Below are 17,823 nucleotides of genomic sequence, written 5' to 3' on the forward strand. Positions count from 1 at the left end.
CTGCACCATGGCGATCGATTGCTATCTTAAAAACTATTTTTAAATGTCTTATTGTTATAGAAAAGTAAAGAAACAATAAAATTATTTAGCCCAGAATAATATATAACGGTTCAACTACAGGGCTTTGTGGAATCCCAAACATTTCCTTCAGCGACATTTAGAAAACAGGTTATAACCAAATTCCACACTAGGCCCCAAACAACGTTAATTTACTGTCAAGTGTTCCATGCTTGTCTTTGCAAGTACAGGTGTATGGTTCCTTGTGCAAATTGATAATCTTTAAGTGACTTCAATTCACGTTTTCCAAGTCCATTAAAAACATAATCTCGTGGAGGTTTTTTGCACAGCAAAATTAACTTTACCAACATTCATTTTGAGATTGCGAAAGTCATCCCTTATAATTCTGTCTGAGGATGACTCTGAAATAAAGTCGAAAATTTAGCTTACTTCTCGTCTTGTTTTGATTCATATTTTGCAATCTCAAAATGTCTTGCTTTTTCGGAATTTGTTTTTTACTATATTTGTTTCATTTTTCAACATGCACTTTTATTAATCAATATGACAGTGCATATAATCATAGTTGTTAAGAAAATAGCGGAAAATACATCGCTTTACAAATATTAAATAAAAATTTAAAAAATCAAAATTTAAAGTTTTTGTGAACGTATTTCTTTTGAAAAGATTATTAGCAAGGTAAGAGATTCAAACCAGATTATGGTGCAAGAGATTATTGCCAGGATGTGTTTTTAACAACTAATCTCAGCCTTTTGTGGTACTCATAAAGAAAAGAAATTGCATCATTTCAGTTGGTTAGCGAGTGAAGCGATACGCACTAGCTAATTCACCATTCAGCAAACTTTCCCAAAGAATAAAATAGACTAGATCATGAGACAGATGAGCGATTATTTACCTTTCATGAAATTTTTACTCAAATGAACGAAGATGGAGAGTTGTTTGTGCAAACTAAGAAAACTACTTAGTTCTGATTCCCGCTGATAGAACCAAGTGGCAGCAGTGTGACTTTTCTTTTGACTTTCCTCGTATATTTCGCTAAGGCTTAAATATTCTTTCGAATAATTCTGCAGCAAGTGAAATGTTTCAACTGTAACACTACCATCACACACTGATTTCATCACACTGTCCAGACATGATTCTGCATGAACAATCATCATTTCACAGTTGCCTTGCTTTGTCAGCCCCTCTTTGCTAATAGCATCGCTGCCTGATTAAAGAGAAGTAAAAGACATTTAACGAACGAAAGACATAAATTTAAAAATCTATCCAAATCATCCATTCACCGTCAACGAATTACAAAAAACTTAACATTAAATAGATGTTGGATTAAAATCATACATCTATCACTTATAAAACACTTACTGATAAATTTGAGAAGTCCTGGCCATGTTGACCATGTGAGCAGGTGGAACAGCAAAATTTCTCTTTCTTTTTTCCCACTTAAGTCACTTTCTACGTTCAGCTCATGAGGCCATGCTTTATGCAACATTTCACTCAGTAACTTTATTGCCTTTAATGACTTGTCTTGACTTAAGCGTTCAAATGTGCGTATACTGTAATCTCCCTAAGATTCAATGACAATTTTTTTCAAAAACAGGGACGAAAACTAAAATTTCCATGTACCGTCTTTTAATTTATCCATTTATTGTAAAGTAAGCAAAATTATTGAAGCTATAAAGGTAATGCATTTTGTCAGACAGCGAAGAGCCAAATGATGAATACAAAAGCAACACAATACAATTTATGATGCCCCCTTTTATCTTCGCACTTTCTTACAGTTATCAATGTTTTGATTCATCATTGGAGTTAAGAATACAATACAAACCTAAAGTATCATTTTTATTAATACTGCATGCGTCATTAAATTTCAATGTCATGTCATCCAATATGCATATTTCAAAAGGTGACACTTTCTGCCATATTAAAAAAAAAGTGAAAATTGCAGTGATCGTGTCATCACTCAGAATAAAGCTATACCTAAGTTCTTTTTCCAAATGACAACTGCATGAGCTGCGAAAACATAGCTCCCGTTTACAGTAAAAAAAGAAAAAGAGTGATACTTTTGGCAAAATATTTTTGCAATACAGATTAACATGCAGTTAATATAGTTATATGCTCACTCTTGTTATGATACAGTAATTCTAAAAGTTGTCCAAGTTTTAAAAGGATGATTGAATACAAAGCAAAAAAACAGACAAGTAAAATAGCATCACCTCAAAAAATCTCTGACCTTTTTACGTAGTTACGTTTTGAAGTTTTTCAACTCCGAGAGCAAAAGCTGAAAGAAAATTGTTTCGAAAAACTTACTTTTACAACTTTTTCAATTGCTTTAAAAGCAGCGTCACTCAAACATGTTGCAACTTCTTGGCTACATTTTTGTTCGTTGGATAAACAAAACAACTCTATTTGACGAAATGGTGAAACCTAAATAAAATTGAGGAAATTAAAGAATTTCTTTATATTTTGAAATTAAAATGTTTATAAAAGTTAACAAATTATTTAGATCAAAAACAGTTCATTTGCACAACACAGAGCTGAGATTCCTATATGATTGACATCCCAACGTTAGAAGAATTTAAATAAATCAATGCAGAGATTGCATGTTCACTGATTTCTTGCCTTGTGTATCCTTTCGAGAAACTGTTTTCTGAAAGTATCATACCACAACTTTACAAAAACATCTGAAGCAGCAAACGGCAACACCTCGTTCCAGACCTAAACAGCAACGTAAATTACACGCAGGCAAAACGATTACATGGCTTACTCTAGTTATATATTCTGTTAAGTCTCATTTCCGCTATAAAGAGCAGAACATAAAACCCATTTCAAGAATTTTCATTGCCACCGTGAAAGTGCTACTCAACATTACTAAATATACAAAATTTTCATTTTAAAACCATATATTGAAATTATTTGTTAAGTGTTTAGCCTTGCAGCTAAGTAATGCATCGATTACAGAGCATTTGAAAATTGCTACACTTGTTTTTTAAAAATAAAGAATACGATCACGACGTTTAATAACTTGGTTATATTGAAATAGCTTTACTCACTGCTTAACAAGGGACTAAATTTCGCACAGACATTTTTAATACTTACATGCAAATCATTTTTCCATGTATTATCTTTGCAATCTTCAAGATTGCGGTAAAATGGTAAGTTAAGAAACTCTTTCACCGTTTTGATCAGTTCATTGAAAAATTTAAGAAGCCCATTTATATCTTGTGATTGGGCATAAGATTTGCCTAAATTTCTTTCATCGCCTTCTTTTTCACCATTATCTTCTACCTCCAATCCTGCCTTTTGCAAATCAATAGCGCTGGCAGTGCACTTAGCCAAACAACATAAAAACTTTACTTGATGCAAAGGAAGAAAACTTTTGACATTCTTTGCAATTCTCCCAAGTGAAGTTAATAGAGAACTTGTTTCTTTATATCTTGCTTTGGGAAAGTCCTTAGGACTACTTAAAATAAGTAAAACAAACAAAATCAATCATATCCAATAATTTCTGGTATTTTTTGCATGTCCAAATCTCGTACCTACGGTCACAATCTATAGAGCAATTACATAATGTGATTTATCTTAATCAACATACATATGTTTGTCATTAGCTGTTTTGATATGATTCAATTTAATATGTCGTTCTACAAATTCATTTCAGACAATGTTCAGCTTTATTCCTAACGCTAAATTTCTTTTTCATTTCATTTCTAAAAGCTAAAATGCAACTGTAAAGAAATTTACCATCATGCGGCTTAAGATAAGTTAAAATTAGGAGTAAACGTCAGGTTAGCCGTATTTGTTATCTGGTTCTTACGTCATTGTATTGTGTGTACAGGAAATGTGTGGGTGTCATTGTGAATACAATGACAATACAATGACGTAAGAACCAGATAACAAATACGGCTAACCTGACGTTTACTCCTCATTTGACTCTGAAGATGACTACCCCTAAGATTGTCGAAACGTCAGTCAATAAGATAAAATTCAAAAACACAAATTCATATTCCTGTGAATATTGTCTGCCAAATATTTTCGCAAATCATTTCGATTTTTTTCCTCATAAGCAAATTCAACGTTTTCTCTGTGACGAAAATAAAATCAGTAAATGAAATCAATAATATAAAATTATAATGAGCCGTGTAAAAACAATGTGAAAATTTTGTTTTTACTTTGCTACAGAACCGGCACAGTAACTTGAATAAACAGTAGCTAAGACCACTTTGCTGTACAACTCGGTGGTGTGTATAACAATTTATTGGTTGCAGTTACATTTAGCCATCTTAGCGTTCCTATTACTCCGAAAATGCAATCGACTGTCTCGCATTATGTTAATTACGTCTGTAATAATATGGCATGTAGTTACTAAACACAAGCTGCACGCCGTATTTTAAGCCTAGTTTTTCACAATGTAAACAACAGACAAGAAGGAAAACTAGGCATCTAATTACGATCCGCCTCCAGTTACAAGACCACATATAGTTTACTAAGCTCTTGTAGGGTAGTCTCTAACCCCCCTAAATCATTGGTGTGACTAGTAGAGTTTGATTAAGAAGTTGCCATGACAATAGCCTATTTGTAACAATTTTTTATAATGTTCTATGATGTATCTTGGTTATGACGATTGCTAGTAACATTACAAAAAAGTATTTGCAAAATCACATCAACTATTTGTCTTACCACACATGAATTAAGGTTTTGTTCATTTCTTCCAAAAAATTGACAAGAATGTTGATCTAAAAAAATTAACAGATTTTGTAACAATTTCTTCACTTAAGAATTTAGTAAACGAGCAAAAGTGATCTTCGGGAACATAGGAGTAAGAATAAATGAGTAAAAAGGAGTCATTCAGTTTCGTTTTCTCTTATGGTTACATATTGATATAAGAAATTTTAGAAATGGCATTAAGAATTATATACTGTTAAAACAAGAGACTTTCTAAATCTTGTAACATAAAAATTTTTCACTTTTTTTTGAACAAGCCATAGCAGTGAAAAATAATAGATTGAATGACCCAAACATCCGTATTGCAAAAACAAAAACGCTTGCTATTTAACGTATAGCGCATACAAACCAAGTGATTAAATCATTCTTTAACACACTCACTATGTTTCCAGATGAAAGAGATCGATCAGAAATAAGCTTTCGCATTGTGAAACATAACTCCAGGAAAGTAAACAATCCAGTTTTTAAAAGTTCATGGTATATTTCCAGAGGACAGAGCAAAAGAAATAAACGTTTGATCAAAGGATCCATTTCAAAAATTTTCTTCAAATTTTCCAAAACTTCCAATGCCTCTCTGTATTTCATTATAAAAAATAGAAAAAGGCAGTGAGCATTTTCATTTTTGCCTATAACCCAAATTACGTTTAAGTTTCAGGTTGTGAACAAACTCATTTCGTGAAGTCCACTAAAAGACAACGACGCCAGCATTCCTACTTAAATACTTATTTTCCAAATTCCATGTTCGGAGTGTACTACACAGAACGCTTAACCATACCACTGAAGTGACATCTTTATTAGTTTAAAAATATCACTCATTCAATGAAAAACAAAAAGCGTAAAGGTAATATGTAATTAACACGATAACTTCATGTATATATCATGCAAAAGAAGACAATAAGCGATCAATGCCCAACTACAAAATTAAACTCCACAAAATTTTGTGTCAACCAGATAACTCAAACAGTATACTTGATATAGTTAATAAATCACTAATTTTTCATTATTTAATACTAGCTATATTTTTAATTATGACCACCAACCTTTCTGCAAAACCTTGTAAATTTCGGCATGGAAAGTCTTTCATCCCCCACCAATTCCAGCTTGAAATATCCAGGGCTTTCGTAGAATCTACATGTTCAAACGGTTTGCAGTCTCCTCGTAAAAAGTGCACCAAAGGCAGCGCATTAAGCCAGAGAACCAAAGGTATCACTGTCATTTGTTTTTCGTAAAACTTGATAAAATTGTCGATGAAGGAGCTAATGATAAAGGAAGAGAAACAGCCATCAAAATTATTCATCTAAACTTATTGTTTACAAAACATGTCGCAATAATTGCGCATGCACAAACGATCCTTGGGCTATTTGACATTAAAACATGTTATGGACAGACAGCAAAATTGAGTTTTTGTACACGTCTTGCACAATCAATACGGTAGGAACAACACTGGCCGTCAAAAACATCTGCATAAAAACCACCACAACTAGACGTATAAGAACTAAAAGTAAAAAAGTTCTATATTTCGCGATTTCCCAGCTTAGCTACAATCACAGCGTCACATCCTCAGCACATGCTGATGTTGTATCGTTTAGATTTGAGAACCTAGCCTTTTTCTTAGAACATTTTCGTCACATTTTTCATTTGCCTTTTTATATTATTTTTTAAAATGAGACCTGTATTTCCAAAACTTAATCATCTTACAGCCAGTTTTCTTCTTCATTCGATCTGTAAAACTATTTTGGAAAATGGTTTTCGGGAACTTCTCCTCTCTGGTTCACTTCTCAAAAAATTCCACACAAAAACTCATTTTTTGTCGTGCCTCTTGTTTCTTCTCCTAAGTCAGCTTTAGATCCTCAGCATGACCATACTTCCAGAATTCTTATGTGTTTTTCTAACATAAGATATAGCGTCGATATTGACAAACGAGCTTTATATTTTTAAGAATGCCCCGAGTATCAATAAAGGTGGTACCTAGCTCCTGTAATGAGTTTTTTGAGGATCGTCGCGAATGGGATAGAAAGATTAATAAAAGATGTACGAACTCCCGACTGGCTTCATGAACCAGTAAAACAAGGTTTTTCAAAAATTTTACCTCACATGCAACTTATACATCCATTACTAACGTTCAGCAAATATGAGAATGCTCAATATCGCACTTGAGTCCGCAGCGGGGTAAATCGTCTTTCTTCATATTTTCATAGAAACAATTGAATTTAAGCGTTGCAGGAATTCGCAAATACACAGTCAAATAGCTAATAAATAGTAGAGATAACATTGAAAAAGCGGCCTCGCATACTTCAAAACGTTTTGAAGAAAAAAATCCAAAATTGTGTCAGCGGGTCAAAGCACATTTAGCAAGGCGTAAACAGCCCGTAGGTTTCATCGTCAATCGTGCTACGGAAATTTCAGTTATTTGCCCTTTAATAAATCTATTAGTTTTACAGTGAGACAGAGGAGTAGCCAGCCCGAGAGTTTATTTGTGTTATTTAAATATTTTGGTGTTTACTCAAAGTAAAAATAATAAATAGAAAATAAGAAATAAACAAATAATGCTAACGAAGGAAAAATTATAAAAAAGCAATTTTATTAATGATCTGAAATCAGCAAAGAACCCTCAAACTTACGAGCTGGCTTTAAGATCAAATTCTTCCAAAACCAAAATCGAATAACTTCTTTTGGTAGGTCTTAAGCATACAAATCAATGAGAACTGTATCCAACCACACTAAAACCTCAAACTTTACACTAACCGTAAGCCGATGGTATTTTAAGAATTGGATGCAGAAGGGGATTGTAATGTATCGTGGCTTCAACATTATTGTGGAATTTTAGATTTTGAGTTTCAAACCATTTTAGATTCGGCAAATAAAGTGAATGAAATTACAAGAACAAACCTCGACATTATTTCCTTAAAATTACGAATGCTTTCAGTCAGTTTATCGCATAAATTTTTATCAGGTGTAATCTTGAGACATTTGAACACCGTTACGACGTCGTCATGACTAAGTTGGACATTGTACTTCACAAATACGTAAACAATAACAGCACTGGAAATCAGTCCATCAACTTTATTCTGTAGGCCATCCTCACTTTCCATAATCCTAAGGTTGTTTTTTATTTTCTGCATCAATATTTGAACATAAATCTGTAACAAAAATATTTCAAATAATAGGTTTGAATAATAACTGCGCTTTTCAAAGCAGTTCACTCTTTTTTTAATGATATATCTCAATTATGACTGTAATAAGCCACAGTTATTAAAACAAATGATAAACAAAGGAAAAAGCCGGCAAACTGGCTGTTCTTCTTATTTAATTAGTATATGGCGACAATCGACGACAAGACGTGCAATAAGCTCAAACCTTTTCAAGATCCAGTTTTCGCAAATCCACTTTTTTATACGACCAATTTCCTTCATAAGACGTAAGCATTTTGTGACTATCTTGACTTAGATGCAAAAGATGAAGTCTTTCCAAAGATTCGACCGGTTTCAGTTCATCATCATAAGAAGCAACAAAAAATCCTTTCCAACGCGGAAAGTGCAGTTGAAAAAATTGTTCCCTGTCTTTAATATTATGTTCGGGACGGACCAGAATTTCTATTCCAAGGTTTTTGTACACAAATCCATCGTATTTGTAGAATATTTCTGACAAAATATGAATCACATCAGCTGACAACATTGTATAGATATCAAATTTAAAACCCGGAAAAGTCAGGTCACTCAAAGGCAATTTTCCTACATTGTCGCGCTTTTAGTACTATTGTCTATGATATGACTAAACATAAATTATTATAATATAATATATTGTTAGATATTCTGGTCTACGAGTGCCCAGTAGAATCACTTCTCTATCGCTCCTTCGTTTATACCTACCATGAAACAGTGGTCACTCGATGCATTAATCTTCCGTTCCTGGCACATGCATATCTGCCAGTCACAATTAGCATAAAATAATTTAGAGGCATAGAAACCGGGGAGCAGGCGCTCCAATAATACAGTTTTTAAATCTGGTGGCCATTAATCAATAGTGACAATTAAACAATTATTGGATGAGGTTGAGCATGATATCAAGAATTATTCAGTTCAATGTTATCTGCCGAAGCAAAGCTGAATTCCAAAATTGTCTAACTATATAACTGAAGGTAAGGAATTCAAACTATTTGTGAAGCCATAAAGTTTTCCGTTCTTCAAAATTAAATAAGTTTTGCGGTTAGCTTTTATCTTTTTCCTGTAAATACTTGATGAAAACTTGCCTTACTGACTAGTGTAACCCTTTCTGTGTTTTTTTATTTCCTTATTTTCGATAATTCGAGAAAATTAAGTAGTTTGTAGAGCGCTTTGCTTGAGCAAGTTTCCGCTAGTATACTTTTTTGCTTACAATTTTCACATGAAGAATTACGTAACGCACAAATAACTTTCAAGGTGGCAAAACATTAGGAATCGTCTGTAACCTCTAAGCCAATCATAATCAAGATTGCATTTATCGTACCTTGCCATTATGTTCGTCTTTTTTTATTTTGTAAGTTAAAATATATACTTACTGTTTTCGACAGCATATTCATTGGGAATATCAAGGCACCGATCGATCAAACCGTACTTCCAAAAAGGATTGGATTCCACCTCCACTAAACATTCATAAATCGAGCTCTTCTCGTTATTCTTGCTTTCGACCAAGACATATTTGTAGGCACATTTATAATTACAGAACTTTAAAGGAACTTTAAGTTCACAACGAAGAAAAATTTGCTTTTGTTCATTTCTGAAATATAAGAGAGCACATAACTGAACAGGACATTTGATCAAACCAGCAAAGCTACTGTATCTGAATGAGCCCCCACGCCTCAATTGTAATGACTTATATACAAAAACTGCAGGTGACCAAGGTTTATGACACAAAACTCACTGTGACCAGGTCTCTGACACAAAAAAAATTGAACCGTTTTACATCAACGTGTTTAAAGTTAGAGTCCGAAGGAAATACAAAATCGTTTTCCAAACGACTTCAAGTGTCATAGCTACTATTTAAAGATATTCAGTTGTAAGTTTATGAATCACGAAGAAAAGCATACCCACCTTTCTACCGTAACAGACTCTCCAGATCCTTCATCCCAGTCATTGAAAATTGGTGCTTGTCCTAGAATAACAATCTTTGTCTCGTCGTTATAATCTTTCTGAAAATTCTTCGACAACATTGCAATAAAAACAACAGTCATCATTTTCTCTTCTGCTTGAGTGATTTCTGTGTTTTTCTTCCGTCTAAAAACATATTAGCAAAATGTTGAGTAATCAATAGAATTTTTAATCCGGGGGATTGAAATCAGCGATCATATTTTTCAAATGAGAGGCTGTTCCCTATTAATATGCATCAAAATAGCAAGTGAATCTACAACAGCTAAATGGACTTTAGTGTGATTGCACATCGAGCTCTTACAATATTTTTGTAACATGAACAGTATTACACCAGTTTACACAAAATCAGTTTACACAAAATTGGATAATCTGTTACATCAGAAATAAAAAACGTTATTAAACAGCTCCTAGTCTCCGAGAATTATAATTTAAGATCTGGGTCGGTTAATTGACTTAACTTCCATCAACATTTGTAAATTAGTTAATAAATTTTGCCCAATTTTATTTTTGTTAAAGATCAAACAATTTAAATTGCTAGCATTTTCAGTTTGTATTTCATATGCGATTCATTTTAGAAACTACGTATACATATTCAGTTTGTTCGACCCAAGGATTCGGTGCTAGAGCAATCAACTAATCAAAGAATGCATTAATGAAAGCACAGTGAGCAAGAGAATACATCATATGTCACCACAAAACTAGTAAGAACTTCAAGACAAATTTAACTACGAATATTTTGAAATTTTTCAGCCAGATTAATGGAATAAACAAGAAAGGCAAACAACATGAGAACTCAACTTATCTTCTTCATGATTGTCACATTGGCCGTAGATACAAAGAAAATTAAGAAAACTTTGCCTAACTACGTAAATTTTTGAGTGTCAGATTTAGTAAGATGGTGTGAGAAGAAAAATACTGGAAGCGTGCATTATGCATTATTTTATTACACGCACTATCTGGATGCCCCAACCCTTCACCACAAACCGAAATATCATTGTTCTGAAAAAATGTTGGGTAAACATGCCTGTCTTTTTTGTTGGGCTTTCTCCTGTTATCTGGCTCTAAGTCTTTCTTCTGGTAGAAATAACCATCCTATACTCAGTGAAACATAAATGACAAAATATAATGATTAGGAACGAAAAACAAGCAAGACACCCCCTTAATTAACACATGATGCTATGATATAAAATATATAAAGTAAACCTCGATCATGGTTAAGACATTGGTCGACATCTTTCAAAAGCAACTCACTCAGTTACTTTCTTTTCATAGATGAATCACGTGCAAAGCATTGACTTTACAAATTTAAAACAAAAACATTTTATTCCATATGCATTGAGACTTGTTCATAGATCTAACAGTCGGTAATAATTCTTTTCTAACAAGCAACATCCAACCAGCAGCAAAAACAAAGGAAATTCACAAAGAAATAATCGTTAGCAGCATCCGACTTGACGTGCGGGGTTTTCTCACTAGTGATAAACTGTCGTACAGGAAAATACCTCTTTTTCCCTTTGTTTTTAACTTAAAAAATTAGAAATGGTTTCAAGATGTGTAAACGCCAGTAGAGCCAACGAATTTATTTCGGAACGGGAAAATTAAGTAGACTCCCATACGCCTGTTATCTAGAAGCTCACTCACACTCGCACTCATTGAATAAGGTTTCAAAATCCCCACATAAATAATCAAAATGATACTTGCAGTCCACTGATGGCTTGATTTTAAATATTTTAACAAAATCTCGAGTTTGCCTTTGATTTGGTATTCTGTATCGCACTCAGCGAGTGTGAGTGAGAAAAAACACCAGCGATAATCTTTCCCTCAAACATTGTACCTCCGTTCTCCAAGAGCAGCCTCTTTATTTACGTAAAAGATAAGTATAATTTGTACATAATGCTTGGCATTTAATTTAAGCAATGCAGCTAGAAAACGTTTGTATATACTGAGCCCATAGTTTTTTTGTAAAAATATGGCTTTTGCAGATTTTCGGATCGATGTTTCAAATGACGCTAAGATGCAAGTAATTTATAAACTTTGACAAAAATTTTAAGTATACGTATAGCCACATACCTGTTGTAAAGGATCGTTTCCAACCGACATTTGCAACAGGGTTTGATCAGTCTTTTTCTGGGATTGACAAAAAACAAAGGATCGTATTACACCAACTTAAAGATTCATTTTCATGTGCATTCATATTATAAAGATAATTGAGTTAAAAAAGTCGTAAAATAAATATAAAATTGGGCTCAGAATCATAACACGTAATTTAGAACAAACCCTACATGATTTGAGTCTGCTCCACCATCGCTAGCTTTTTCTTGTCCTACTCCACCATCGCTAGCTTTTCTATGTCCTGCTCCACCATCACTATTTTTCATGTCCTGCTCCACCATCGCTAACTTTTTCATGTTCTGCTCCACCATCGCTAGCTTTTTGATGTCCCGCTCCACCTTTGCTAGCTTTTTCATGCTCTCCTCTACCATCGTTAGCTTTTTCATGTTCTGCTCCACCATCGCTAGCTTTTTGATGTCCTGCTCCACCATTGCTAGCTTTTTCATGCTCTCCTCTACCATCGTTAGCTTTTTTATGTCCTGCTCCACCATCACTTCTTTCTCATTTTGTCCCCTCCACCACCAGCTTTGTCCCTTCACCATCCTTTGATGTCCCTGCTCCACCAAGCTTTTGATGTCCCATCCACCATCGCTTTGATGTCCCACCACCATCGCTTTATGTCCTTCCACCATCCTCGCTTTGATGTCCTGTCCACCATCCGCTTTTTATGTCCTGCTCCACCATCGCTCGCTTTTTGATGTCCTGCTCCACCATCGCTTTTTCATGTTCCTCATCATTATTTTATCCTGCTCCGCTAGCTTTTGATGTCCTTCCACCATCTTTCACCATTTAGCTTTTGATGTCCTCCACCATCGCTCGCTTTTGATGTCCTTTCACCGTTCGCTTCATCATCATTAGCTTTTGATGTCCTCCACCATCGCTTTTTCCTGTCCACCATCATGTCCTGCCACCATCGCTTTGTCCTGCTCCACCATCAGCTTTGATGTCCCATCCACCTTTCATGTCCTTCCACCATCACTTTGATGTCCGCTCCACCATCGCAGCTTTTGATGTCCCCACCATCGCTTTTGATGTCCTTCCACCATCCTTTTGATGTCCCTCCACCATCGCTGCTTTGATGTCCCCTTCACCATTTTTGATGTCCTCCACCATTTCTAGCTTTTGATGTCCTGCTCCACCATCCGCTTTCATGTCTACTTCATCATCATTAGCTTTTGATGTCCTGCTCCACCATCCTAGCTTCATGTTCTACTTCATCATCATTAGCTTTTATGTCCCTCCACCATCGCAGCTTTTGATGTCCCTCCACCATTTCTTTTTGATGTCCTGCTCCACCATCGCTAGCTTTTTGATGTCCTACTCCACCATGGCTATCTTTTTGATGTCCTACTCCACCATCGCTAGCTTTTTGATGTCCTACTCCACCATCGCTAGCTTTTTGATGTCCTGCTTCACCATCGCTAGCTTTTTCATGTTCTACTTCATCATCATTAGCTTTTTGATGTCCTGCTCCACCATCGCTAGCTTTTTCATGTTCTACTTCATCATCATTAGCTTTTGATGTCCTGCTCCACCATCGCCAGCTTTTTATGTCCTGCTCCACTATCGCTGGCTTTTTTATGTCCTGCTCCACCATCGCTGGTCTTGTTCTTGCTTTCATCATTATTTCTTGTTTCTATTCTCTTATCTTCGCTATCATCACCTTTTTTACGTTTCCATCCAGAAGCACTAGCTTTCGTATTGTTTTCTCCATTAACCCTTGCCTTGTTTATGTTTTCATCACTATCGCTAGTTTCTGAGTTATTTTCTCTACCATCATCAGCTTTCGTCCTACGCTTTGGTCCAGAATCACTGGCTTTCGTGTTATCTTCTTCAACACTAGCCCTTTCAGCTTTTGCTGCACCATCGTTAGTTTTTGCACTTTCTCCACAATCGCTAGACTTTTTACGCTTTACTCCACTGTCGCTGACTTGTGTATTCTTTACTTCATCATCAACAGCGTCTTTACTGTTTTCTTTACCATCGCTAACTTTTACAGGTTTTGTTTCACCACCGCTAACATTTAGATCGTCTTCTTCACTATTGGTGGCTTTGTCAAGTTTAGCTTCACTATCACAATGTCTTGAATTGTTTTGCACATCACTACTTCCGTTTTCATTGTGTTCTTTATGCCAGGAATCATCAGATCCTGAACAATAAAACTGCTATGAATTCATTGGCATGAAAAGCAAGTTGGTAATGAAAATAAAAATTACTATACGAAGGCTGGGGTAGTCTACTTTCAATGATTAGACTACAAAATTTAACATTTTTTCCTCAATGTTTTATTAGTAAAAAGCACGAAAAATGAGATAAAACTTTCAGAGGACACAAAATAGCAAAAATTAAGTTACGTTTGGCAGAAGGCGACTCCACCGATACCAATGACAAAGATCTACCTAATATTGACTTGTTATTAAGCAGTGTTGCTTGATGTAATGTAAAACAAATCAGTTTTAATATTACTCATGGTTATTTCTAACTTTAGATTCCATAAGTTAACATTTTCAATTGAAAACACATTGCCAACGACTATTACGTACGCCCGTTCGCAGTTTTTATAATACGCATATTTTCACACAAATAACACGTATGTTTTTCATAAAAATCGCTGAAAAAGTAATGGTAATAATTCGTATAATTAGCTAATTGTTTATTCTATGAATAAATAAGTCGATAAAGTCACACATTAATAATTATAGAACAAATAAAACGTTCCCATAAATAAAAGTTATAAATTAATTTAATTTTTTATCTTTAGTTCATTAATTTCAAAGCAAAAAAATTCATTAATCATTTTCCCAGTGATCAAATACCTGAATATTTGTAAAGGAGCAATAAAATTGGGATGGCTATATTATACATGCAGTACAGGGAGATTCCAGTAAACTTGGGACAACCACATAAAGAGTTACATTCCTCCAGGTATACACTCATGTAAATAATAATCAGAGAATCAAGATTCTCAACCAAAACTTGGTAAAATTTAACGCTCTTCCAAAAGTCCAGTTGTGAGTCTATTAAACTCAAACCTACCAACACTAAACTGCCAGCTATAACAGCCCTGTTTCATATGATCCATCGACAAACCTTGCCCATCAGTTACACTACGGAAATTCACATACAGAAGACAAACTAGGAAACTAAAGATGATAGACATAAGCACTTTCTATTATGTTGAAATATATGACATTGAGAGTTTTAAAACGGAAGAAGTGATGAGTAAATGCATAGTTGTAAACGGAGATAACAACAGTCATAATACTTAGGTAAATTCCTACTTGTATGTTAATATTGTCAAGCCAGACAAATTAGATGAATCATACAGAGCAACTTTGCTGTTGATAACCAAAGCAACATATCTCTCATAAGTCCCAAATTAATAGACAAAATTAAGTTCGTGGTAGACGGTCCTGATGTCCGTCCAGTAATGATTTCCGTTTAGAATGGTGGAAAAGCCCAGCTGAAGAGGTCAGTTGAATTTTAGGGCTTGACTGACGAGATGAAAAGGTTTCCTACCTGCATGTGGGCATATAATGATAAGTCGTGACGCAACAACACAGTCAATAAAAGTTGAAGCCCTGAAAGGTCAAAATGGTGCACACTAATAGAATGCTACACTTATATCAGATCTCATCACGACAAATTTTGAAAGTCATTGGTTACATTAAATGACGCTGATAAAAAAGAATTGTCAACATCTAAAATATTACATGATATTGATAATCACACAATTCCACGAATGAATCGATCGAAATCACATAACCTAAAGTGCCGTTAAATGGTGAAGATGGAATATTGCCCCGCATAATGAAAAGACGAACAAAAACATATTTCAACATAGAAAATGGCTTCAACTAATTCAAATGGTCATCGATTTCCGTCATGTCCACCTCTTAAGGAAGAGCCATTTCAGTAACAGCGACCTGCAGAGTTGAGAAAGACGTTGGCTGATTAAAAACACGTGGAGAGATCAGAAACTTTCATACAAAATCTCTACATCCACAATGTCCTGGCATTTGCCCTATCACTTATTAACCAAGGTGGAAAATCCTGAGGAGACGAAGGAGGCATGTCTCTTACCCCACCTTTTTATGAACACGTCGAGACAACCATCCTCTAACCCTGAACCACCTAGTCAATCCCATCTCACTCTTCAAAACGGATTTGTGACTTTGTTGTAAACCTTTCACCAGCAAACACGAAAGGTCCTTGCTATGTGAAGATAGTAAATCATAAAACATGTCCTACAGTACACGTGTAAATAAACCTTAGTATAGTGCCTTCGTATTCTTTTTAAACTTGCAACGTTATGTTCAAGTGTCCCAACTCGCTTATCTTCTCAATCCACCTCAAACACACGTGTCAAAAATACGAGATCAAATTGCAAAATTCGGACAATCAAATGGACGGACATAGTAATATATGTGTAGAATAGTGGCAATAAAATAGAAAGAAAGTGCTCTTGGGGCATTTGTAAATCTCGTTTTAGAAATACACAACGACTTAATCGTTAAGGAAGGTGTAAGAGTATATAAAAATCATTTTCGAGAGCGACCAACTGTATATACTAGCACTGATTATGGAATAATTAGCTTGCTCAGTCACAAATTTCAGATAAATCATCTGCGCATGCGCAGTCTGCTTGAGCATGCCTACACAACTCCACAAACTCTCAAGTTCATGGTCATGGCAATGACCAACAGTATGAACTAGTACCGATTGTGGAGTAATTAGCTCGCTCAGTCACAAATTTTCAGATAAATCATCTGCGCATGGGCAGTATACTTGACCATGCTGCTCAAGTTCATGGTCATGGCAACGACCAACTGCATGTACTAGCCCCGACTGTGAAGTAAATAGCATGCTTAGTAACAATTCAGTACAGAAATCATCTGGGCATGCGCAGTAGTGACTTTAACAATACCACAACAATTCGTAAGCCTTTAAATTTAGGTATATATATATATATAAATCTAAAACTTTCTAAAGGAGATATCAACTAGCAGTGGAAGCTGGGTGCGATATAGTATGCAGTGGCTTAGGTGGCGCCCGCACTCTCCCTGCGTACCCGAGCAAAGCCTATCGCAGGTGATCTCGGGGTCTGATGGGCGGAAGCTTGCTATTGCATCTCCCAAGCAGGATAGCGTGGAGGGGTCGAAATCTCCTACCGAAACGTTAACATGCGGCGTTCTATTGCCTTACGTAAACAAGGTATCGGGAAGCATGGCCCGAAAACAGGGTTTTGCTTTGAATTTTATCTTTTGTTTATCTTCTCATATAATAAACAAAAATGTTTAAAAACTTCTGCCTCTTTGTATTTTTTACATGTAATTTAACAACCTTAAACATGTTTTTTTACAAAAATTCTTCTCATAAAAGAAACTTAACATCCAAGCAAACAGCAAAGGTTCAAGCAATGTCTGCTTTTTGACCAACCCTAAACATGTTTATACGTTTTTTACATGTTACCTTTTACAATGTAACTCTCTCATCATGAACGATAGCACTCACGTGCTTTATGGAAAAAGGGATCATATACTTTTTTAATGATAGTTTTTACAAAGATTTAATAAGCCAAGCCAATTGTATCGTCTAAATTGAACCCTTATGTCATAAAACTTTAATTCATTGTAGAGAGTAAATTTCTTTTTTTATGATTCAATCTAGAAAGTAACTTCACATATCGAGTAAGTTTGCGATTAAACAGTACACTTTTCCGATTGAAAGGACTTCTTTTAATCGCACAGAGACAGTCGTCCACTTTGTTACGTAGATGCCTGTATTTCGTTGTAAGAAACCACCCGATCAAAGATTATACAGATCCAATTTTAGGTGCATCGAGCGA

The 17,823-nt window shown here is 35.0% G+C and overlaps 1 protein-coding gene across 1 annotated transcript in view; it reads right to left on the reverse strand.

Annotated features, from left to right (window-relative positions):
• Positions 1-17,823, reverse strand: part of LOC124454937 (E3 ubiquitin-protein ligase rnf213-alpha-like) — a 42,327-nt gene that overhangs the window by 21,238 nt on the left and 3,266 nt on the right. Inside the window, exons 2-18 of the mRNA XM_047005689.1 lie at positions 13,540-14,124; positions 12,645-12,691; positions 12,146-12,451; positions 11,934-11,990; positions 10,888-10,955; positions 9,807-9,989; positions 9,275-9,492; positions 8,095-8,378; positions 7,627-7,877; positions 5,778-5,993; positions 5,119-5,311; positions 4,693-4,748; positions 3,112-3,475; positions 2,635-2,730; positions 2,323-2,439; positions 1,378-1,579; positions 911-1,222 (exon numbers count right to left, since the gene is read on the reverse strand). Of these exons, the coding sequence (XP_046861645.1) occupies positions 911-1,222; positions 1,378-1,579; positions 2,323-2,439; positions 2,635-2,730; positions 3,112-3,475; positions 4,693-4,748; positions 5,119-5,311; positions 5,778-5,993; positions 7,627-7,877; positions 8,095-8,378; positions 9,275-9,492; positions 9,807-9,989; positions 10,888-10,955; positions 11,934-11,990; positions 12,146-12,451; positions 12,645-12,691; positions 13,540-14,124 (3,555 nt within the window). The remainder of the gene's footprint in view (positions 1-910; positions 1,223-1,377; positions 1,580-2,322; positions 2,440-2,634; positions 2,731-3,111; positions 3,476-4,692; positions 4,749-5,118; positions 5,312-5,777; positions 5,994-7,626; positions 7,878-8,094; positions 8,379-9,274; positions 9,493-9,806; positions 9,990-10,887; positions 10,956-11,933; positions 11,991-12,145; positions 12,452-12,644; positions 12,692-13,539; positions 14,125-17,823) is intronic.

This window comes from Xenia sp. Carnegie-2017, unplaced genomic scaffold, assembly GCF_021976095.1.
Source record: "Xenia sp. Carnegie-2017 unplaced genomic scaffold, XeniaSp_v1 HiC_scaffold_3, whole genome shotgun sequence".
Lineage (NCBI taxonomy): Eukaryota > Metazoa > Cnidaria > Anthozoa > Malacalcyonacea > Xeniidae > Xenia > Xenia sp. Carnegie-2017.